General features: G+C 38.0%; 1 protein-coding gene across 1 annotated transcript; it reads left to right on the top strand.

Moving 5' to 3' along the window:
• The first annotated feature begins 152 nt into the window (after positions 1-152).
• On the top strand, positions 153-25591 carry NOP14 (NOP14 nucleolar protein). The gene is made up of 18 exons (XM_021550683.3): positions 153-647; positions 2824-2958; positions 3739-3880; positions 4410-4552; positions 4966-5103; positions 6313-6435; positions 7585-7716; positions 8824-9121; positions 10389-10519; positions 10725-10810; positions 12412-12547; positions 14367-14468; positions 15255-15408; positions 19913-20072; positions 20403-20550; positions 21468-21586; positions 22516-22671; positions 23012-25591. The coding sequence occupies exons 1-18, from the start codon at positions 450-452 to the stop codon at positions 23109-23111; spliced, it is 2601 nt and encodes an 866-aa protein (XP_021406358.2). The 5' UTR covers positions 153-449; the 3' UTR covers positions 23112-25591.

Below are 25591 nucleotides of genomic sequence, written 5' to 3'. Positions count from 1 at the left end.
CCCAGCAGGCAGAGCGCGGTGCGCGCTGGGGACACGCGCGCGCGATATCTCGTGGGCCTGCTGGGATATGTAGTGCGCCAAGCCTTCCCCGGCCTCGTCCCAAAGCGGGCGGGGAGCAGAGCGGTAAGTATCGCGGTACTGGCGAGGCTCTCGCGAGAGGTGGCGAGCTGCCGGTGCGCGTGTGGTGGTGCCGGGTACGGCGGGCTGGTTGGCGCGGCGGCCGGGCTGCTCCCTTCTCTGTTTTCTCTCTCCTCCTCCGCTCCACGCTCTTCCGGCTCTCACGGAGCTGTGAAGGAGGGTAGGGGTCAGGCCAAGGGGGAATTCGGGGGGTTTTGCGCCCCCTCGGCGCCATTTTGCCTTGCCCCGTCCGCACCTCCAGTCTTGGCCCCGCGCAGTGAGGGCCGAGCCGCTGCCTCCGCTCCGCGGCCCCGCGGGCATCCGGAGCAGACATGGGGAAGGCGGCGAAGCGGAAGAAAAAGGTGTCAGTGCTCTCCACGGCAAAGGGCCCCGTGAAGTCGGCGATGGCCGTGGTCAAGAGCAACCCCTTTGAGGTGAAAGTCAACAGGCAGAAGTTTGACATTCTGGGGAGGAAGACCAAAAACGATGTGGGGCTGCCGGGTGTCTCACGCTCCAAGGCCATCCAGAAGGTAAGAGGGCATCCAAAGCAGGGAGGAAGGTGCGTTGATGTGGGGGGATGATAGGGCTGGAGCTCTCTCAGGTGGGATAAGCGACCAGCTCTGTTGCCCCAGGAGGAATGGCCGGTCCCCGCTGCGTGTCGGGGGGATGCAGAGCCGGGCAAGGCTCCGGCCAGTGCAACCCACAGCGTTCAGTAGTACAGCTCTTCCCTACTGCCTGCTGGCAATGGTTCTCTTCTCGAGTTACCCCGGACCAGAATACCATGGCACGTGCTGTCAGCGAGTAAGTAGTGGACCAGAGTCAGTGTTCATTACATTGGTCGGTTCTGGTCCTTACAGGATGTAAAACTTCTTGATAATGTTGTAACGTTGGTATAATAGTGAAGGATTGAATGGGCGCTCAGGTCGGGATACAGTGAGAAATGTATAGCTACAAAGAAAATACTGTTGATCTGGAGAACAAATACAGGTGATTTTTTGTGCACAGGCTGAATAGTGTTGTAGAAGTGCATTGGGATGTAATGATCCCTTGCTTGCTGTCGACCATACAATTTAAGAGTAAATTTTTTATCTTCAAGCCTTGTACCATTTTCAGAATGCCTCTTTTTCTTTCTCTACTGCCATCAGTAGCTACCTGACCAAAATCTGTTATGCATAAGGAAAAGTGTGTCATACTGGGATTCCAGCAGCCTACTTTATTCTTGGGTGAAACACAGGAATTTTAGTGGTCTTGTCACTTCACACAAACCAGCAAAGTTTAAATCTGCACAGGTTAAGTTAAAGATGAAAAAAAAGGTAGTTTGAAAGTCCTGAGATTCTTTGACATGTTACGTACATGCTGTTGTTGAACAGAATTTAAAGCACTTACTGGAAGGGCAAATGCAGTGAAAACAAAGATATTTTATCATGTTACATGTATTGTGAAAGGTGATGCATTAAGTATTTTTTTTCAGTAGGAGAAGTAATCAAGCAATTGAGCACAAAAAAAAAAAAAAAAGCACAAAAATGCTTTTTGATACCCAATGTATTAAGAGGTGTTAATGTTCATATACAGTGTCTCAGCTAGAGGCAGTGTATATGAACATTATACACTAATGTAAAATGTTCATATTTTACATAAATATACACATATTTTACATTATAAATATATATAGTGGTCACTGTAAGAAGTAAATAGAAGGTAGAACTGGCCCAATATTAGATGAAACCTGAGTTTTAGTATCATTTACAGCAGCATATGAACAGTGTGAATGCCCAGTGAGGCTGCAGAGGTCTAGAGTAGGAATCCCAGCCTTTTCCTTTAGTGCAGCACTTTGTGAGGTTCTGGTAATATGAATGGCACAGTATTTTTCTGTAGGAATTAGTTGATGTGCTTTAAATAAAAATGGGTATTCAGAAATATCACAGCCAACAGACACAGCCAACTTTTTTTTTTTTTAGAAACTATATATATTTTTTCAGTATGAAATTATAAATTAGCTTTCAGATTTTGTTACTATTAGTCAAGATTTTAGAAAACTTCATGAATGTTGTACAGTACATTTTAGGATTTGGGCTTTTATTTTATAATAAGATAAATCAGATAGTTGTCATGAATTAGGTCACTGGCATTGGAAAGTAAACCTCTCTCCTTACCTGTCCCAAAAATAGAGCACATAGTATAGTAAGTCCCTTGTACAGGTGTGTGATAAGCTTCTGTTTACTGACTTGATGCTTGACTTCCCCATGCTCAACAGGCACAGGGCTAGATGTGTGAATCCACTCAAGGCTTTTATGTCTTAGATGAAATGACCAAAAAAAGTTCAGCTGACTTTTGCTGGCTTTTTTTGCTTTCTTTAATATGTTATTCTTAGTTTACTAAGCTTGAGATGTATCAGAATTCTGCAGTGTAAATGTACAGGTTTTGTATGTGAAAAAATAAAGGTGAGATACGGTGTAACATTTTGTCTTCACTTGGGTGCTTATAAGAGAACTTAATCTGAATGCATTGTATGAGGTTCCCATCTTTTCTTCATGTTAACTTTTCCTTTGCTTTCATTGCATTCTGGTAAATTATTGTTTATGATATGATGACAATGTAAAGATTATTATGTTGACAGGATACTCTGGAGTCTGTTACGTGGGCTTTGGAAGTAGTTGCTCTCTGTTCTTTTAATTTTATCCCCTTTTGTTTTTTTTTTCCTTCTAGCGCAATCAAACATTACTGAAAGAATATAAAGAAAGAGAAAAAACAAATGTGTTTAAAGATAAACGTTTTGGTGAATATAGCACCAAAATCAGTCCTGAGGAAAAGATGATCAGACGATTCACTCTGGAAAGACAGGTAAACAATTAAAAAAAAAAAACAAACAAAAGAAAGCCAAACACAAAACCACAAGGCACAGTTGAATTTTTAGGTTGGGAGCGCCACCCTTAAATAGAGGGTTTTGCAGGGTAATGCTTTATTTTTGATTTTATAGGTTTGGAACCTACAATAAAGGAATTTTTTTGTGGAAATAGAAATTTTTTCATTAAATCGTTTTGGTTTTGCCAGACAACTGTTTGAAGCAGAGGTTTCTTTGAGCAGTGACGTGCAAAAAAGCTAGTTATAAGGAGATTCATTGATTAATTGGTTTTCTTTAACTGCTTTTTTTTTAGGAGTTAAATTAGGAAAAGGTGGTAACTATCAAGTGTATTCAGTAGCTGAGTATAACTCTGTAACTTGCTGTCATTCTGTACTGTGAATTGAATGTGCAGTACTATCCTCTCTGCCTCATCAGACTCGGTCTCCAGAATTAAGTAGTGTCATTTTTATAGGTTGAAGTCTGTTTCATTAGTCCTGAAATGCAGCAGTTAAAAATTGATGTTACTGATACATAGATAAAACTTCAGCTTCCCTAGGTTTTCAGAGTTAGTCCATTTGTACATTAGTGTAAGAGAGACATGACGCTCTCTCACTCAAAATGTATTTGAATTAAAATGTTGATCTGACAGTGCTCTTGTTCCAGCAAAACACTGGAATAAGAATGTCCTCAATTAGCACTGAAACTAAAGGCTGTGTTATTTTGTTGTCTGGGAACTAAAGCTCTTCTAATATTTCATTGGTTTGTTCTACTATTCTTAGCAAAATTATGGAAAGAAGAATATCTATAATCTTAATGAAGATGAGGAATTGACTCACTATGGCCAATCCTTGGCAGAAATTGAAAAACTAAATGATATTGTTGATAGTGATAGTGACACAGAAGAAAGAGGAACACTTTCAGGTAAGAAGTGCCAGCTGGTGTTTCACTGTAAATTTGCATCATTTGTTCAGTACTGTCTCTCAGTGAGAGAGCTATCATGTTCTTGGCTGGAATGTTTAAACCAGATTTGATTACTTCTTAGTCACACACAGACCAGCTCTCTGGATTTTAGCAGGGGTTAAGTGGGACATACTACTGGCAAGCTTCTTTATTCTGTGGGCTTTTCAGCATAAACAGGTACCTGGATTTTGAGCTCTTTGACCAGAATCAAATGAGTTTTCTGGTTGCTTTCTTGCATCTTTGGACCTACCTGTTGAATAAATGCAGGGAAAAAAACATGATCCTACCTCATACCAAGTATGTGTCAGTGTAAATTATGTGTCAGTGTAAATTATGGCCATTCTCATAGGGATAGGACTAATGTATGATTGGTTCAATAGTTAAAATTGATCCCATTCTCAAAGAATAGGGAGATACTGTCCCACCAACAGCACTCTTGCTGTCACATGTGTGGATTTGAAAGATTCACATCCTGGTTTTTTTTTCCTAGCTGAATTAACTGCTGCTCACTTCGGAGGGGGAGGCCTCCTTCGTAAAAAAGTATCAAGTGAGCAGCAAGATGAAGAAGAGGAAAAACCTAAGTCTAGGAAGGAACTCATCGAAGAGATGATAGCCAAATCTAAACAAGAAAAGGTGAGTTTTTAGCCCTGAAGTATAAATGAACATACATGATTAAGAAGGTGTCTTTCAATAGCTATACTATCATTCTATTCTACAAATACATTACTGTATAATAGTGGCATAGCAAAACAAAGGAGGAAGTTGTTTGAGAGGAGTCCAAGCTCCTTGAATAAAGTCTGACTTGGTAGGCATTTTATATAGAACTTGTGTATCTCCCCTTGTGTTCACACCTGCTTTCTGATTGCAACCCTTGTACCATTCAGCATAGCTCTATACTTCTTCTACAAAGAACATTTGCAGCTGCAAAATGTTAAATATTTTAAATAATTAGTTTGTTAAATATAGTTTTGGTTTTAAGTTGTAAATGCTATGCCACGTTCATCTGAACATAACTGCTGCATTTGGTTTTGTTTTATTTTTTCTAGCAAGAGAGGCAAACTCGGAGAGAAAGTGCCTTAGAACTGACAGAAAAACTTGACAAAGACTGGAAGGAAATCCAAACCCTTATTGCCCGCAAAACCCCAAAGTCAGAGAGGAAGGACAAAGAAGTAGAGAAACCCAAGGTGAGATTTTCACTAGTCTAATTTCTTTGGTTCTAGTAACTTGTAGTTTTGACTTGTAGTGGCTGAACTATAAGGCCAAGTTACCACTTCATAAAACAAAATGTTTGCTGCTATTCACATTGAAGGAGTGCTGCAGTTCTGGAACAGTCTTATCAGTTGGAGGAATATAGGGTTTTGTGTGATTTCTCTAATTTTAATTAGTTATTGCTTTTCTTTAGTTATCAAGTGAGAGTGAGATTGCAGACTGAACAACACTCTTGACTACAGCTTATTTGTAGGACAAATAAATTTTCTTGAAGAATTAAAATTGTTTGGAACACTGACTTATTCTGAGTGCCTTTGGAAGTGTTTCTTTGATAAAACAACTAGTCCTTGACAATAGACATTTCCTTGTTGAAATTGAGTTCTGTCCCTTTCAAAAAGGGAATGAAAATAATTTCATTTTGAATAGATATCATATGGTCTCATGCTTTTTCTACCATTTGTATTCTGTACTAAGAGAAATAAACTTTTAAGTGTAAGAATAGGCATTCTATTGAGTTTTTTTTTTTCTTCTGGGTTTTTTTGCAGAACATTGTGAATTCCTATTTATTGTTTTGCAGTAGAATCCAGATTTTATAACATCGGTTAATTAGTTCAGTCTTTCATTAAAACTGATCTCAAAGTACAATAGAAAAGATACTGAACCAAAAGTTCATCTTTTGATGTATTGATTTTTGGGTTTAAGTTGCTCTGTAGCATGTTGAAGCTCATTGAATATCAGCATCCCTTTTTATTTTTTTAAGCTAGATTTCTATGTAGTGGAACTAGCAAAGGTTTATCTCATGTGACAGTGTAAAGTGGCATATAAATTATAAATTTATTAATTTATTAATTCTGGCTGTGTTTTGTTAATAAACAGTATTTTGAAGGGGTTTTAAAGTAATAAGTGATCCAGTTATTATTTAAGTTATCTTTTTAATTTTTTCAGTTGTGAGTAACTTAAGTAAGGAAGGGGGAAATTCCAGAAGAATAATTTCTCTTCAACTATTCTTACCATTCTTCCTTATCTTAATTCTGCGTTGAGTGTTTTTGCAGCTTGCTTTGGAAGCAGACCTTTTCTTTTATCTTAACAGTCTGATTTCTTAGCTGTTGGTCTGGCAGAGGGATGGCTGCAAAGCAGAATAATGAAACTTAAGATAATAAACAATTACATAAATATTTCTTTAGCCTGATGAATACGATATGATTGTTCGAGAACTTGGATTTGAGATGAAAGCAAAACCTTCAGAAAGGCTGAAGACAGAAGAAGAATTGGCCAAAGAGGAGCAGGCCCGACTCCAGAAGCTTGAGGTATACCATTTATGGCTGAGATTGTTTGGGGCCTGTCTTTTGGGAGTGACTGATTAAGTTCATTCCTTGACCTTGGATTGTAAGTGGCTGTACTAAACTGCAGTTCGTCAGAGGGTGAATTCAGGAAATCTTCTGTTTGTATTTGTAATCTGATATTAAAACAGCCAAAAAAACCCCATAGGCCTAGTATGTAACTGTGGAGGTTTATTAAATGAGTCAATCTTTCTTCAGTAAAAATGTAACATTACTTTGATTTGCCTTTAAATGTTTTAAATTATTCAGAGTTGAGAGGTGCTTCTAAGTTAGTGGAGTATCACGTTGCACAGCAGTTGATTTAATACACTAGGCAAGTCATGTATTGTTTTCTTCTGCTGTTGCAAGAGCCTTTCAGTGGTAGTATGTGCATAGCTTTGCTTTGCAGAGGGATATGAATGTCTTGGGAAATGTTGTATGCTATTTCTGTTAATGTGGAGCACTGAGCCTTATGGGAAGATGGAATAACTTGGTAAATTATTATTGTTTTCACTTTTTTTTTCTTTTTGTTTTAGTATGCCAAGAACATATTTAAGACTGGGAATTCAGTACCTTCAGATTACATCAGAGTAGCTCAGTATCTAATAGCAGAACAGAGATTCTTTTTCTCTTTTCTACTTTTACCATCTTAGAATTTGATGCTCAGTCTGTATCCCAAAAATCTTAGGATGTGGTTGTGTTCATTACAAGCTTATTACACACACACGAAGCAGATAAACACTGCAGAGCCCCGAAATACTTTAAAAGCTTTTGTTTTCTAGTAAAGATGAGCAAAAGAGATAAAATTTAAAATAAGAGAAGACAATGCTTCTGGTTAACCCAGAAAGCCTTTTAAATAAGCTAATATTTTAGCTTATTTAAAGCCTTTTAAATAAGCTAATCCAATTGACTGTGCTCTTATCAGACTGTACTCCCTATAAAAAGAAAGATAATGTCAGGTTTTGCCTGTAATTTCTCAAGTTGCTGGGCTTTTTCTTTTCACTAATTTGAGTAACCCAGATTAAGTGTTTTTCCCTTGTTTCCCTAGCTGTAGTATTTGAGAGATCTTCAGTTTTGGTGTAGTTCTATTGATCCAGATGCCTCACATCTGTGTGTGATATTTCTTGTGAAACACAGGCAGATCGATTACGTCGAATGCGTGGAATAGATGAAGAGGCAAATAAAAAGAGACCCAGCCACATGTCAGCTGATGATCTAGCTGATGGCTTTATCCTGGATAAAGATGACAGACGTTTATTGTCCTACAAGGTAAGGTTTGAAATTTATGAGTTTTCAGAGGTCTGTAAAGAAGATTAGGAGAAACAGCTGGCAAATGAACTCTGTAGAGACATTTAGTTCAACCACATGCTCAGAGCAGGGTCAGCTATGAAATCACCAGTTTACTCAGATCCAGTCTGTTCTTGGAAAATCTCCAAGAATGGAGGCTGCTCAGAGAGATGTGCACTGACTGCCCTTACTGTGAAGATTTTTTTTTAATATCCAGGCTAAATAAGCCCAGGTCTGCCTCTCCTCACAGAGCAGGTACCCCAGCCCCCAGTCTTGGTGGCTTTCTGCCGAACTTGCTGCAGTTTATCAATACGTTTATTGTATTTGAAGGCCCAAAACTGGGTGCTGTGTTCTGTGTGGTCTTACAAGTGTTGAGTCTTCTGACTGTATTCTTGCTATTAGAGTAGCCTTCTCTAGCACTGGCCTGCTGGATTGAATAGGAGGCTCTTTGGCATTTCTAGTTGGTTTGTTTGTTTTTTAATATTCACTATATTGATACAGCTTCCACTGAATTTCAGTCTGAAGATGAGTAGATTTCTGACATATCTTTGGTTAAGGTGGCAGAGCAACATAACCTTAAAGTTGATATTGCCAGTCCCCCTGACTATGGAGCACGTGTGTGCTGATTCTGTCTTCTCATACACAAGTAACAAGGGAACTGCAGGTCTCCCTGAAGGGGAGAATACCAGTTGTAAATGTGAAATTAAACTGATGATTAACAAAATCAGGATGGAGCCAAATACGTATCTGATATGCTATTTTAACACATGGAAGGAATATATTTTTTATACAAAGAACGTTGAAGTCTTTTTTTTTTTATCATCTGCTAGTTTTCCTTCTGTGTGGTTTCTTTTATTCCTCATATTCTTCCAATTTCTTACAGCCCCTTGAAAATACCCTACTTTTTTATATCTATATGTATGTTCTATCCCTAATATCTTCTATTGGCCGGCACTGCTGGCACTCACTGCCTGGTCAGGGTAGCAAGGCTCAAATTCTCTTGATGCATATTTAAGACGGCTTTGCATGGTGATTGTGTTGAAGTGCTGCCACTTTATCAGTGTTTTAAACTGTTTTCTCTATGGACAGGATGGAAAAATAAATATTGGAAATGAGGAGGAGAAAGAGGAAGAAGAAGAGGAGGAAGGAGAGGAAGAAGATAATGAGAATGAAGAAGAAAGTCAGGAAGAATCTGCAAGTGAAGATGAGGAGGATGATGCTGCAGATGGCCACTCTGATCTTGAATCTGATCTTGAGAGTGAAGGAGAAGCTGCAGAGAATAAAGGAGATAAGAAACACAAGGCAAATGAAAATGAATCAGAGAATGTGGAGAAACTAGATCCAAAGAGAGAAGCTGCCAAATCGGAGCTTCCCTATACATTTTCTGGTAAGCAAAGGCCTGATGCAGAGATCCCTTGTTGTCAGGGGGTTTGTAACAACCCATGCCCTGTAGGTCTTGCATTCATTCATGAAATTTTGCTTCATAGTTGTCTTCTATTTGAAGAGCAGCCAGTAGCGGCTGTTCTTAGTGAGCAAACCTAACCATGTTTGGAGAAGTAGGAACCAGATCTGTTTCATCCCAGAACAGTTTCTGTGCCTCTGAGCAGCAACAGAATTGGAAGATAAAAATGGGAGTAAAATAAAAATACCTGTGCTCTTTTCTTGAGGCAACCAGCTTATCCAATTCAAAGTGCTACTGTTTTGACTAAGAGAAGCCAGAACAGTATTTTGTGATCTATACTTAAAGTTTATCTGGTGTTTGGACTGACATTTTTGTCAGAAGATGCTTGGAGAGACAGGATTCTGAAGGTTAATCCCTGTGATGTAACATTGAGTTATTGTAGAGACACTCAGAGTTTGACTGGTCTTGGGTCCATGCCTAGCAGGAAGGAGGAGACATGTTTCAAGTAGTACACAAAACATTCATTCATATTAAGCACATAATTCATCTGACTATTGTCCTAGTGTAGATTTCTGTAACAAAGTATCTGTTGCAAGATTTAAACAACCTTTCAAACAACTTCCTTAAGTGCTTGTGTTTTTCCATGCAAAGAAGATGACTTACTGCTCAAAGCCTTTTGAATTGCATTCAGGATTTGCTTTAACCAGAAAACAGACATATTAAAATAACTCAGAAAAACACAATTAGCTAGGATGTCTTCTAGCATGTTGACTTCTGTAAAAAACTAAATATATGCCAGGGTTGTTGGGTTTTTGGTGGTTTTTTTAAAATAATCTCCTATTTGTTAGCCATATTGTCCTTTTCTTAATGTTCTTCACACAAAAGCGAATTAGGTGTGAATTAAACATAAAGGTAATTGTATTATGGTAAATTTTTGGTTGAATGTGTGTTTAGGTTTAATTCTGCTTTGTGTCAACAGAGTTGTGCTGCTCAGCATATATGGTAAATACAGGATGACTTGAGTTTTAAGCATTGAAAAACATGTTATTTTCTGACTTGTGTTCACAGAAATAATGCTACATGTGTATAGTAGTAGATTATTAGTGTTTAAAAGGTAATTATTTAAAACATCTATGGTTTCCTTTTTTCTGAACAATAGCATTTTCAGATGAAATTTTGTTACACATTCACTTGAATTAAAGATGTGAAATTTGAGACTTTTGTGGTCAATGTTTTGTTTTATTTTCTCTAGTTCCTGAGTCCTACAAGACATTTAAGTCTTTATTGGCTGGAAGAACAATGGAACAACAGCTTATTGTACTGGAGAGGATTCAGAAATGCAATCATCCAAGCCTTGCAGTGGGAAACAAAGCAAAGTTGGAAGTATGTTTTGGTTTATGTTTAAAATAACTTTTAATTCCAGAGTAAGTTTTAGTAAGCATTTAGGGAGCAATATAAAATATACATGCTTCTGTGTTGTGAGTAACAGTAGAATTAACATGATGATCTTCATTTTCTAAGTCTGTATCACTGCTTAAGAATTTGTACAATGAAGAAAAACTTAATAATTTTAACATATTTCTTACAGAAATTGTTTGGCTTCCTTTTGGAATATATTGGAGAGTTAGCAACTATGGATTTACCAGAGCTTAGAACAATTGACAAACTGGTCCTGTAAGTAATAAATGGACTTTTGCTCATTCAGCATTTAAAGAGAAAAGCTGCCTAGAGTAAAGCATTTAGCTTGTTGCTTATTTCAAATATCCTGTTGAACTTGTTGGCAGCTAGCAACTCTCAGCCTATGTGTTTTAACTTTGTTTCATGTGTTAATTGATTTATTAATTGTACCAAGAGATTTTCAAAACCTCAGAATGTGTTTTTTAATCTGCAAGATGCTTTTTGTGGGTAGTGGATAAGTAATACTATATATGTATGAAACTCCTGTCTAGGAGGTTATTTAGACAGCTGTTAAAGGATTTTAAACTTTGCACTGACTGTGCAGTTTCTGTTGCAATCTCTATTTTTCTATGAGCTTTAGTTCTGTGAATTCACTCAGGGAGCTAGATGAAAATGGAATCAACGTGTTACAGTAAGCTCACATGGAAGTTCCAACTAAACACTTTGCAGGAAGTTGTCAGTTTGGCATTGTCTTCAAATACCTGACTCCATGCAGTTAGGCTGTGAGGAGAGAGTCAAGTTTGTCTCAGAGGTATACAGCAAAGGACAAGAGTCAGTGGGCAAGGGCTGCAACAAGGTAAATTGCAATTAGATTTAAAGAAAAAAAATTCTCAGAAAAAGTACTGAACATTAAAATTAGTTTCCCAGAGAAGCTGTGAAGATGGAGAAAACTTAACAAAGCTATGAGCAACCTCATCCACCTTTGAAGTTAGCCATGCTTTGACCAGGGGGCTGCATCAGATCATCTTCAAAGGTCCCCTCCAAACAAAATTAGTCTTCTTATCTTGATTTTCCAGGATAGGCAGGTTTCTTTCAATAAGTTATTTTTATGTAGTTTTCAGCATATGTTTTTTCTTCCATGCTAAAGTCAGTAAGTTTTAAGAAATCTGTTTCGTGCAGTGTTAGCATTCGTTGCTCTATTACAATCATCAGGAAGAGCTCTGACCCGTTGATACTGTCATACATGGTTTGTACCAAAGGGAAATATGTTTTGATTGTCTTTTAGAACTGGGATATATTAATATCTCTGCAGACAAATTTCACTGAAAATGCTGGGAGACCAAACTGATTCAGGCTCCAGACTGCATATGCCTGTAGGCACTAAGCACAGGCCAGGAGCTGATCTAACTTTGGGTTTTTTTTTTTTCCTTGTTTGCAATAATAATTTTGCTAACCACATTGCTGCCTTACATGTTGTTTAATATTGCTTAAGAGTGTTTAGAATAGTGGGCTGTCTAGTGTAAGCCAGCATACTTCACTGAAGTAATATCTACAGTTAAGAGATTCAGAAGGATACGTCATAACCATAGCAAATAATTTAGGAGTGTATTTTAAAGTTTAAATTTTTTTTTTCATCTAAGATTTAGAAATCTACAACTCAGGGATTCTCACAAGGCAGAATGAAAAATACATGTCTCTGTAAACTAAAGTATTACAGTAATAATTTATATTCTAAAAAAGAAACATTTGTTACAGGCAATTTGTTATTGTTACAATATAGATGGAACACAAGAAATCTTGCTATGGGTGCTTAAAAATCAATTTTTTATTAACATCAGTGGTGTAACTTGATTATGACTTAAGTTTCTTGTTAATAGGCCATTGTACAATCTTTGCCAGATGTTTCCTGAGGCAGCCAGTGACAGTATCAAGTTCATCCTTCGAGACGCTGCACATGATCTGGAAGAAGTAATTGAAGTCAAAGGCCGTGCAACATTTCCAGGTTTAGACACGGTAAAAAATCCATATTGCTGGGATAATCTCTTTGCATTAGCACAGAGTGTTAATAAGTGCAAATGACATTATGTAGTGAATTATTAGCATCTATGACTTTCTAGGCTTTTCAATATTTTAAATTGCCTTTCTGGAGATAAGTTGTAACAAAAACTCCCTCAACAACAAAAAAACCCCACCCCTAAGAAACAAACAATACACACATTCTTCAGAATAGAAGTGTAACTGTGGAATTAATAGGGGAAAAAGATCTTAAAATTATCTCTCCAGTCTTCATAGCAGAACATTGTTTTCCTAATGAAACTTAAATTGGTAGTTTTAGGAATAAGTTATGTTATCAGTTACATTTGGACTTCTTTAATTGTGTTAAGTACAAATGTTTAGAAAATATACTCCACAGTAGTGCAATATCTCTTGGGTTAAAAAAAACAAAAACCACCCAATCATAACAAAGCCTAAACAAAAACAAACTAAGAAAATATTATTATGGATATGAAAATACAACATTTCTTAGTACTTTATATATGATAATAGCCAAATCAGTGACTTGGAAAGAATTCCTTTCCTTGTTGTATTGGTAACACCGTATTTTCACTTGCCATGCTAAATGTGAACAGATGCTTTTTACAGCGTCTAAGCAAATGGCTGTTGGAGAATTAAAGAAGGGAGTGTACGGAAAATGAGTATTTTTTAAATCATAGTGAAGTTTCAAAGGCAAAACATAAAGCTAATTCAGAAGGAGCTACTTGTTTTCTGTCAGCTTGATGAATTGCTCCTGCCTAATGGAATAATTAGACTATTGAAGGAAAATAGACTGAAGTTCATACAGCTTGGAAGATATATTGGGTTGTTTTGAAAAGTCTATATTCAGGATATTTGGGGTTTGCAGGAAATGTATTGTCGAGAGCTTTTAACTTTATTTTTAATTTGTCACTGTCACCCTTATAACATCAGTCACACTTCTAGCTTTCAGTCCCTTCACTGGACTTTGCCAGGTTGCAGGCCATCATTATCTTTTATGGTGGCATTATATTACTTTGTATTCTCAAAGCACTTGTTTGAATGAATATTCCATAGATCAGCTGTCTTAGTAGGCTTTTCATGTGCCTACTGTTATCTTAGCCTTCAGTTCAGAACATTTAGTAACCAAAACACTTACGGAGAGTATTTGTTCACAATCAAGGAGGAACAGAAAGGAAGCAATTAAACTTCCATCTGCTTTACTGTGCAAATATCCACTTAAATAATTTTCATAATTACATTGCATCTGATGTTTAATTTCCATATGATCTTGACAGGTCACTCAAGTCCCCTTCAATAAAAGTGTACCTAATCACTGCTTAGTTCTTTTGACTGCAACAGTTTGTTGGTGTGCCAGTGCCTGAGGATTCTGGTCACTTCATGGTCTGTGTTGAGGACTGGTTGAAAGGTGTCACAGGTCCTGTGTGGCCACGTGCTCCTGTGTTTGTGGTGTGAGAGTATGTGGCTGTGGTGAGCTGAAGGGGATCAGAGGTTCTCACCGAGTAAATGGGATTGGGAGGCCGAGTTCCTTGTTAGTTGTTCTTTCAACTACCTCAATCCAGTGTTAGACCTATAATGGATATCTCATAATAGATATGCCTTTTTCTCATCTCACTTCAACAATTGTCTTAATAAATAGGTCGTGTATCATACTGGATTTTGCAAAAATATGTATATTGTAGTATTTTTGACTACTATGTGGCAGTTATTCATTCAAAAGTTACATATGTATAAAGTAAAGATCCTGGGAATAATGTCTTAACTATATTTTGCCTTATTCTGTTTTTTGTGCAATCAGCTTATTTATTTGAAAATTGTATCTCTACTGTTTCCAACTTCTGACTTCTGGCACCCAGTTGTAACACCTGCTTTTATGTACATGAGTCAGCTACTTACTAAGGTATGTCTGTGATGTTGTACCTCTGAATATATCTTCACAAATATTATTTCTTCTTCAGACTCCAAATATGGATGTTAGCATTAATATATGTAGGGGAAATGTACTTGCAAAGGCAGCTTTGTGTTTGGTATAGCCACAGATAGTAACTGGAAGAAAGGGTGAAGAGGAAAACACCTTTGCAGGCTATAGTCCCACTCACAAAGCTATATCTCTTCAATTTTTCAAGCTGTCACAAAATAATTCCTTCTATGGTAAATTACATGGGACTAATGGAACAGACTGAATACAAGCTGAAGTCATTCATTAGTGGTTTCTTTTCCATATATTGCATTTCTTCATACTTAAGAGAGGTTATTTACTTAAAAATTGGCAGTATTTGTTTTCCTTGAAAATGTTCCTAATGCAGTGCATTGAGTTAAAATATATCCTTATTTTTCTATCCTAATGTCCTGTTTATATGTTTCAAAAGTCTTGAGCTAATTGCTCAATTGCTGCCAAGTTGCTCAGAGCCTTCTATTTCACTAATTCAATTCTGAAGGGTTTATAGTTTGTGGTTTAGCACCTTCTAGTGGCTAAATGAGTTCTGATAAATCTGTTACTCAGTTCTGCAGATACTCTTCAGTTGAGGACCAGGGAAAGCCAGTGTGGTTCTCATCAAAGATCAAAGGCTGTAATTTTAGACTTCAAATGCTTACAATGTAGTTAATAATTCATCTTTTGGGAGATTCTGTATTTGTGATGTATCGACTTTCAATTAGGAAGTTTTTTTCTTTTTATTTCTTTTAGTGTCGCATTGCAACATTGCAAGATGTTATTAAAGGGTTATTTATATGCTGTTTGTTCCTGGAATATGTATCTCTCTCCAGAAGATTTGTACCAGAACTCATCAATTTCCTTCTTGGAGTGCTTCACATCTCTCTACCAAAAAACCAGGCCCAGGGTGAGTTTGTTTAGAGTAAATGAGGATTTCATTTAGAGTCCATTTTAGTATTGGGGTTAATCTTTTAAAAATTTTAAATACAAATATTTCACACTGATTTCATTGTTTTTTAACAAAAGACCAAAATCATCAGCAAGTTCAGCCAAACACAACCTTGATTCTTGGGCATCTTGTTATGAACTAGATCTTCTCGTGGTGTTGGCAGGAAAGAAAGGACTGAAGTTATTAAAGGAAATGAACTCATGTTGGCCACAGTGCAGTATTTTTGCAGTGTTGTTGTTCTAAACAGACTGTGTGATTGGACTGTTCTGAAACTCAGAGTTGCTAATGGATTCCTGATGAGTGCCCTGCAAGCTCACAGCGAGGCAGCAGCTCATGCTGCAGATGCCCTTAATCTTCAGCTAATAGCCATATCTGCTAAATGAGAGCAAAACGAGAGACCTGTATCACAAAGCATATATCAAATAAGCTTCCTTTATTTGACATGGATTTGTAATAGTGTAATAGAAAGCAGCTATCCCCACAAGCAGGACTAGTAACATAAGTGTGTAAATATAACAATTTGCACGGACAACAGTGTGATCCCTATGGTAGCAAATTTTTTTATTTTGCCAATCTCTCTTTAGTTTTTTTTTCTTTTATTAGTCTTGATCTTTAAAGTTGTTCTGGTTCTGAGGCTCTTTTTGTTCACCAATTCAGTGACAATAATTTACTTTTGAGGAGTTTTGTCAGAACATAGTAACTAATTTATGTGTTAATATCTCTGTCTGGGCACAGCATACAGGAGTGAAAATTTTCAAGTGAAAATTTGAATTATTTGATAAACTCACAAGATATCTGGGATTTAATGAACTACACACTGTGTATTAGTATGTTTGTCACTCTTGATTAGATCCTTAAGAGTCTGTCCTCTAAATAGTCATCAGTCTGAGGTGATAGTCATCAGGTGAGGAAGGTTTAGCTTCTGTCAGTATTCCAGTACTTCAGTAGGCAGCTCCCTTGCTTTCCCTTCAGGACTTTTTTGCCTTTCCATGCTGCCTTTTTTTTTTTTTTTAGAATTTGAATTTTTTGAGCTACTACTGATCCCTTTTCTCAACAAACCTATCACTGCAGTTTCACCTTTATTATCTGGCATGGCTGTACTCTACAGACCATTCCCCAGCTGCTTCTCACAGCTTAGCAGTTTCCTCTGAAGTGTGAGCCAAGGTTACACAGCTGGGCTGCATCAAAGCTAAGCCCTGGATTCTCAGAACACGAACAGCTGAACCCTTAGAAGGAGGTGGGAAGAGGTTATGGAGTGGGTGGGTTATGTAGTACTAAAAGTATTCTTTCCCTTGTGTATATTAAGAATATTTGATCTACAGAGGGTTTTGATAAAGCTAAAATACAGGATTCTGCAAAATTAGATAAGAAACTTGAAAAATTTTTAGTGGTAATCACTGATCAGTTGTTATTTTATTTAAAATATTTCTTTGTATTTCTGTTAATGATTTTGCACTAGTTAAATTTGCATGGTTTTGCTTTCTGTTAGCAGTGAGGAAAAGCTCAGTAAAAGATACTTAAGAGGCTGAGTGTTCTCTTTAAGAACTTTCCAGTCAGTGTTGATGTTTTGAAGTTCCCAAGGTATCCAGTTGTGTTTTTAAATATTCATGGTGGAAGTTTCTCTGGTAGTTGTGATGGTTAAGCTATCAACAGAGAATTCTTTAAAATAAGCAGAGATGCATCACTCTGGAATGTTCATGCACCATCACACCAAAAAAAATTCTAAGGGTTCAATTTTAACATTATGTAGAGTCAGCAAATAAACTCTTAATGTTTTAATTTTATTATCTTGATCCATAAATTTCTCACATGAGAAAGATATATGGAATGCAGCTTCCTAAGAGACTGAAATACAGTCAGATTTACAGTAAAAACTATTACCTTAAAAAAGAAAAGCTGTAGGTGGAGGGAGTGGGAGGGCATTGTCATGGTTGATAGCTTTAGCTAATTGAATTGTTAATGAGATCGGCTATCCTCTCACAAGTAAAGCAGATCATAAAATATCTTAGTTCCTGATCTTGCATAAAGTCTGTGTATGTCATGATCTCTTACAACTTTGGGTTTCAAATCTTAAAAACCTTTATTTAAATATACTGTCTTCTGGCCTGTTTGTGAAGAGCCACGTACAGGTTGTAGAGCATGTAAATAGTCTGAACTTAAAGTTTGAAAAAGTTTTGAAGTCAATTCCACTGCAAGCTTGCAGGACATAAGGAAAACAAAGAGGGGGAAAAGATCCTCAAGGTCCAGCACAGAAAATGCAAATTTTGTTCCTTAGCCAAGAAATTCCTCAGATGCTTATTTCATGTTGCTGTATAACTATTTTCACAGATCAGCTTGTGATCTGTGCATAGGGATTCTTTAGTGTTTTCCATATGCCCTGCTTCAGTATATATTGTGTGTTCCACGCTCCTCCTGTTTTAAAACCCCTCAGCTGGAGTAGGAGAGGACTTTTCAGTGTGTCTGGGGCCTCTGCTGTGGGCTCACAGGAGAGGCTCAGTGGCTGCAGCTGTGGGCTCTCCCTGCTCCAGCTCACTGTGCCTCATGAGCACCTGCTGGCCAAAGCCTTCTGCTTGTGACCCGCAAAGTCCTGCACCTGCCTTGTCCTCTTAAGCATACCCAGTGCTCCATCCTGGACCAAACCTGCAGTTTAACTGTGCATCCTGTCTTCCACAGGGCAAACTTGTACCTACATGTCTTAACTTTGCCCATCCAAAGAATGAATCAAAAAATTGCTGAATGGTTTGAGTTTAAAGGGATCTTGAGCATCTAATTCTAACCCTCCCTGCCATGTGCTGGGATACCTTCATTAGATCAGGTTGCTCAAAGCCAGCCTGGTCTTGAACACTTCCAGAGCTGGGGCACCCACAACTTCTCTGAGTAGCCTGTAGTCTAGTGTCTCACCACTCTCATAGTGAAGAGTTTCTTCTTTTCATCTAGTGTAAATCTACCCTCTGTCAGTTTTAAAACTGTTACCCCTCATCTTATCGTTACTCTTCCTGATAAAGAGTTCCTCTCCATCTTTCCTGTAGGCCTTATTTAAATACTGGAAGGTTGCTGTAAGGACTCCTCAGGGCCTTATCTTCTCTAGGTTGATGAACCCCAACTCCCTCAAATGGGAAGTGCCCTGGTCATCTTCATGACTCTCTTCTGGATGCTCTTGAGCCAGTGTTCTTCTCCGGGGACCTCAGAGCTGAACACATTCCTTCGAGTGGGATCGCATGACAGTGAAGTAGAGAAGAATCCCCTCCCTCAACTTGCTGAGCTTTTGTTGCAGCCCAGGATGCATTGGCTTTCTGGGCTGTAGGGGCACAATGTCAGTTCAGAATTCAGGTTTTCACCCACCAATACCCTGAGTTCTCTGCAACGTTGCTCTTAATCCACTCATATTGCCCAGTCTGTATCCATGTGTAGGATTGCCCCAGCTCACATGCAGGACCTCACAGTTTGTCTTATTGAACCTCATGAGGTTCCTGTGGTCCCACCTCTGAAGCCTGTCAGAGTCCCTCTGGATGGCATCCCTTTCCTGTAGGGTATCAAGCACACCACTCACCCTGGGGTCACCTGCAGGCTGGCTGAGGGTGCACTCAATCCCACTGTCTGTGTCCCCAGCCAAGATGTTCAGGAACAATGGACCTAGGACAGACCCCCTGATGGACCCTACTCATAACTGATCTCCATCTGGACATGGAGCCATTGGCCACAACTGTGGCTGTGACCATCCAGGTAATTGCTTCTCTACTGAGTCATACGCCTGTCAAATCCATGCCTCTCCAGTTTAGAGACCAGGAAGTTGTTTAGGACAGTCTCAAATGCTTTGTACAAATCCAGGTATATGATGTCTCCAGTATGATATATTGCTCTTTCCTTACTCATCAATGTTATAATCCTGTCATAGAAGGCCACCAAGCCTGTCAGACACAATTTGCCCTTAATGAAGCCACGTTGTCTGTCACTGAGCACATCTGTGTTTTGCATGTGTTTTGTTGTGGTTTCCAGGAGGAACTGCTCCACAATCTTGCTAGGCATGGAGGTGAGGCTGATCTACTTGTAGCTTCCTGAATGTCTTCTCTTTCCATTTTTAAAAAAGAGGATTGTTTTTCCCTTTTTCCAATTACTGGGAACTACAACTTTTCAAATATGAAAGTGGTTTAGGAGCTTTATCTTGCTAGTTCCCTCAGGACCCTCAGATGCCTAAGGTCCCAGGGACCTGAGCACATTCAGGTTCCTTAGTCTCAAGCCTAACCTACAGTGGACAGTACTTGGTTCTCTCAAGAATCCAAGTTCTGCCTTTGGGTTCCGTGACTTGGGCAGTGTGACTAGAGCACTCACCTATGTCCCCATGCTCCAGTGTTTTCCATTGTTTTAGAAAAATTTAAAACTGTAAAATGAGTTGTCTGGTTTTCTTCAGAAAAGAATGCATAGAAATGATCTTGTTTAATGACTGTTGTTCTTGGTTTTTTAGGCTATACTGTAGTGCATCCATTTACACCAGTGGGGAAAAATCTAGAATTGCTATTGGTGTGTGATAAGGAGGATCTGAAAAGTTGGGAGAAGCAAAACGTGCCATTGAGTATGGTGACTAGATTAAAAGAAACCAGCAGAACAGAGATAAATCATACCAGGTATGTAAGAAGTGTAGAACAGAAAAAATACCAGATCATCTGTTGTGTCATGTCAGTGACAGTGCTCTTTAGAACTAAAAGCAAGAGTAGAGGATAGTTCTGTTGTGTTCAGTGCACTGACATAAAGATTTGTTGCTGATGGAATTCTTTTGGTATTTGCTTAGGAGACAAATTTTTAGTCTGAATTAACAACTATTTCTAGTTGTAACTGGTTCTGCCAAACAATCTTAATGGATTCTGCTAACAGTCCAAATTTAATTAAGTTGATTTTATTTGAAAATCCACTGCAGTTTTTGCATGTGAAATTGTTATTTTTTTGTGTATTAACAGGTTATCATGTCTAGCCATGTGTTTTGACCTTATTAAAAAATGTGCAGCTCTCTATGAATCTTTACCATCATTCCATGAAATAATGCATCCTGTCAGAATACTCCTTACACAACATATGCCAATAAATGAATATCCTGAAAAAATGCAGGTATGTATTCCTCAGGATTTAAATAATCAATATGTTTGTTTTATTAATAAATTCTTTGATCTTCATCTGTGTGCAAAAGAAATGTACAAGCATTAATTTTTACAATGTTCAGGCATTTTGATATTCCTGTGGGAAAATAAACAAAAGCACGGAGAATATTTAGAAAAGGTATTTTTCTATTGTATATGCTGTCTTGCCTATCTAAATGAAGAGAGCAGCACTTGGCTTGTAATAATATAGCATTCCATGAGTGACATAATTTATAGCAGTAATATGGACATCTGGTTGCTCTCGTACTTTTGTAGTGAATCTGTAAGACCTTGGTAAAATAAATACATGTACTAAACTGGGGAGGTAAAACTTATGACTGTATAGGTAAAATGAACGTAAGTGTACCTGGTCCATACCTTCCTTAGGACAGTTCCTTATTTTCTAGAAATGAGATTCAGATTTTTAATCTGTCTCTTCTGAATGTAGCAAAATCATCTTCTCCTCAAAGGAGCATCATAAAACATCCTTAGAGAACAAAGTTTTATTACTTAGATGAAGCCAAATGGCCTATGTTTTTTGCCATCAAAATAAAAAGCCCCAAGTCATTCTTCAAATTATCATGAAAGGAAGAGCCTGAGTTTAACTGCCTTTAGTCTTGCTTCTTCTTCTGTTAGATGAAACTAGCAGCAGGCAGATCTTTCTTATTATTCATGATAACATTTTAATAGACTTCCAAAAGCTTTTAAGAATTATCCAACTTGGATTACAGCATGTCAGTGTTAGCAGTGTCCTAATGAGTAGCTGTGACTTAACCGAGGGAAAAAAATACATGGGGAGAGCATTACTGTTGATTCAGTTTACAATAGCTTTTGATTTATAGTGGCTTTGATATGCTTTTACAATTGTAATTTGTTCTGCGTTTTCAGGAATGGTATCACAGTGCTCTGAAAGAGCTGGAGAACAAAGTAAAACACTATACCCCACTGATATGTGAGAAAAAGAAGCCAGTGCCATTGAAACAGTATACTCCTAAAATTGTGAAAGTGTAAGTAAAGAACACTGAATGCAAAGGAAAGGTGCATTTAAACCGTAAGATTTTTGGCAAGCTGGAATGGATTTGGAAAGCAGAGCACAAAGCAAAACTGTTTTTCTGCTAGATTTTGTTTATAATTCACAAGGGGCCATCTACTTGTGTGGTAGGCAGGGGGGAAAAAATGGAAAGGAATTTTAAGAGCAAATATTATCTTGTAGGAAAAATAGCTCTGAAAGTCAGCTCTTGCCCATATAATGAATTGTAAATTAACAAATTTCAAGATGATTAGATGATTATTATCTGGTCAGGTGCTTTACTGAATGCTCTGTCAAGTACTCAAGTCAGAAGAACAAGAGTGAGTAGTTCATATGTACATGAAGTATATAATGGTAAAAGATGGTGAAAAATACTAATCTACTTTTGTACATAATAGAACAGTGTTCTGATTCAGGAAATCTGCTTTATATTGGCTGCTGATTTATTTACCCATATTGGTTATCTACAGGGGCACAAAGTGTCTACTTTTATTTATTCTAATAATCGAAGAGGACAGCTTTGCTCTGCCATACACACTTATCCCCAAGTAATTGATCAGACAACTTCTGTAAAATGCATCTGCTGAGAAAGTCTGCAAAAACTTAAGATGTATGGGGAGGTTCCATCTTTCTCCAGATGTCTTCCATTCTTCTAGTCTAGATTTTTTTAGTCTGTTCAAAGTGCAGGCTGCATATGGGGAATTGAAGTGTGGTCATTGGAATGATGATGAAGTGCAGTTAGAAAGTCTGGTATGTTCATTGGGCAGCTTCTTATTTTGCAACTTACTCATATAATATGCAGGAATTAAAATTCTGAGTTAGTTTTCATACAAAACCTCTTCTTATAAATATGAAAAGGTTGTGGGTATAAGGTGTTCTGTGCTCACACATTCATTCCTATTTCAGCTTGGAGTTTGGAAGAAAGCAGGCAGGCAGCAAGAAGGAGCAAGAAAGGAAGCAGTTGATCCAGAGGCATAAACGGGAACTTAAAGGAGCCATTCGTGAGATTAGGAAAGATAACCAATACCTGGCTAGAATGCAGCTGTCAGAAATCATGGAGAGGTAACGTAGCCTTTGTTTTAGCTGTTGGAGTTATTCTGCTCTGTGTTCATTTCTTCACTGTGTGCTAAGTCTGACATAAATGATCAACCATACTAAATTTAGACAAAATGGGGCAGTTTGAGGAAAAGCAAACATTTTCAATAGAGATCATTTAAAGTCAGCTTTGTGGTTTCATTTCTCTAGTTTAAGAGGATGCAAAATGTTTTTATTTAAAAGGTGTGTTGTTGAAATTTAAGAATTGTGGGGCTTTTTATGAATTCATAATTATTCTCTGAGTGTACTTATTTTTTCTAATATACTTTTTCTGAAATATTTTATATGTTGATTGTTTGTTTTACAGAGATGCAGCCAGAAAAAGAAAAGTGAAAGAGCTTCTTGGTAGCCTTGCTACACAGGAAGGTGAATGGAAAGCAATGAAAAGGAATAAATGGAAGAATTAATTTGGACTATCTACAGCAGGAAGCTTACCGCCATATAAAACACCTCAATCATGTTTTTTCAGCAGATTTTAATTGCATTTTTTGGATGCGTTCCCTTTGAGGAGAAAACATCATTGAATCAGTTTGAAAAAGTTAATGTGTATATTAGGAAAGTCCACAGCTTGTCATAAGGAAAATAAAACCAACACTTTTGTACGTAGCATACTTCTGTTCTATTTTAATGAGAACATTTGAATGAATAATCAGAATTCTAAGTCTAAAACCTGATCACACACACAAAAATTCTACGTCAGAAACCTTCTGTTACTTTTCTGTAAGCTGGTGACAGATCAGTAGTGAGGCTCCATTTCAGGGCCTGTTCTCTTCAACAGCTTCATCAATGACTTGGACACAGGACTCGAAGCTACACGGAGTCGTTTTGCTGAAGACGCTGAAATGGGAGGAGCTGCTGACTCCCTCAGAGGCAGAGATGCCCTGCAGGGAGATTCTGACATTCACCAACCATGTGAAGTTCAACAGGGGCAAGTGCAGAATTCTGCACCTGGAATAGAGCAACCCTGGCTGTAGGGATAGACTGGGGAAGGAGGGGCTGGAGGGCAGTGCCAGGGAAAGGGACCTGGGGCTCCTGGCCAGTGGAAAGTGGAAGCTGAGCCAGCAGTGCCCCGGCAGCCAGGAGGGACATCCCTGTCCTGGGGCACAGGCCCAGCATGGCCAGCCCGGCAAGGGAGGGGATTGTCCCGCTCTGCTCGGGCTGGGCGGCCTCACCTCCAGTGCAGGATAGAAAAGCTACAGGAGAGTGCTCAAAGGAGGGCAGCAAAAGTAGTGAGGGGCCTTGAGGGGAAGTTGTGTGAGGAGTGGCTGAGAGCACTTGGTCTGTTCAGCCTGGAGAAGAGGAGAACAAGGAGAGACCCCACTGCAGTTACAACTTCCTTGTGAGGGGAAGGGGAGGGGCAGACACTTCTGTTTAGACACCACTCTTCTCTGTGGTGACATGACAGTGACAGGACTTGGTGAATGGCCTGAAGTTGTATCAGGGGTACTTTGGTTTGGGTTCATCTGAAGGTTCATCTGAAACATCTCCTCTGGGAGGTGGTCACAGCACCAAGCCTGACAAGGGTTCAAGAAATTCTCAGGCACATGGTATGACTCTTGGGGATGGTCCTGGTAGGACATTCTATGGTCTATGTTGAATAGTTGCAGGCAGCTGTCATAATGATAGTATAATTTAAACAGTAACATTTTAATTAGTCTGTAACATCAGGACATGCTAAAGTGTGTATTGAGTAATGGTATCAACTCCTAAGTACAAGTCCTTTGTTAAAGCTGTACATCCATTCATCTTTTCAGTAAGTTTTGAATTGACCACAGATCTGAAGTTCTTAATAATTTAGGGTGATTAGAATTCCTCATTCTGTTCAAAACTGTCTGACTTAAGGGAACAGTAATATCCTTAACTTTCTTCCACTTAATTTATCCTGTATGTCTGTCTAATCACTGATAACTGCCCAGCATGACTTTGAAAAACATCTGCTCTTCAAACAGAGCCAGTAAATACTAATGCTTTCTTTTTATACTGTATTTGCAAAGAAACATTGCAATGGGACAAAGGGCATCACAGTTACTGATGGATGCTAATCTGAGTTAGGTTTACTGCTCAGGTATTCACTTAATATTTGGTAAATTCAGTGATAGTTGTTTGTTTGAATTGAACAAAACAGTAATGTTTCCATGGAAAACTGTTAGGAAAATAAATACCCTTTTACATTAACATTTCAATTTCAATCTGAAAGACAAACTAAAATAAGACCTGTATTAAGAGTGAGCTGGGGTTCTTTACAAAAACAAAACCCAAAGCTCCCTCCATTTTCAAGTGTTCCTAGATTTGATCTGTGTTTTGGCCAATGAGTGCCTGAGACATCGTAATGCTCTACCTACTGTTCATAAAGAAAAAATTACATGCTCTCAGTTAATCTGATTTAACAGTTAAGCTTGGTTGTTTTGGACTGGTTTAGAATGTTTTCTTTGTTCTGTTTTCTGGGTTTTTTTGGTTTGCTTTTTGGGTTTTTTTTTTTTTGGGATGTGGGTTTTTTTGGTTGTGGTTGGTTGGTTTGAGTTTTTTTTCAAATTAAACTTGTAATGGAAGCAGGACTAAAACTAGGAAGAGGCGACTTGAAACACAGCCTTTATATTTAGTCTCTAATTACAAAACTGTCTTTGTTAGTCAAGTCTTGTTTCTTAAAAGAGAAAAGCACTTTATTGAAGGAAAAGGCTTTTATTAACTGTCAGTGTAACTAGTAATGCAAGTAATATGTGATTATTGTCAGCTTTTTTTTGTTTGCAAAAGCACTTGTATTAAATGTTAAAATATGCCAGATGCTAAGTATGTGTGGGGAAGATACTTGTGTCATGCAAAAATTAGTGAGATTCCTACGTTTGAAATCCATTCACACTTTAAAAAAATAAATTCATTTTCAGTTGGC

This window comes from Lonchura striata, chromosome 4, assembly GCF_046129695.1.
Source record: "Lonchura striata isolate bLonStr1 chromosome 4, bLonStr1.mat, whole genome shotgun sequence".
In the NCBI taxonomy this organism is placed as follows: domain Eukaryota; kingdom Metazoa; phylum Chordata; class Aves; order Passeriformes; family Estrildidae; genus Lonchura; species Lonchura striata.
The sequence above is the reverse complement of the archived record's forward strand: the minus strand, read 5'-3'. Positions and strand labels throughout refer to the sequence as shown.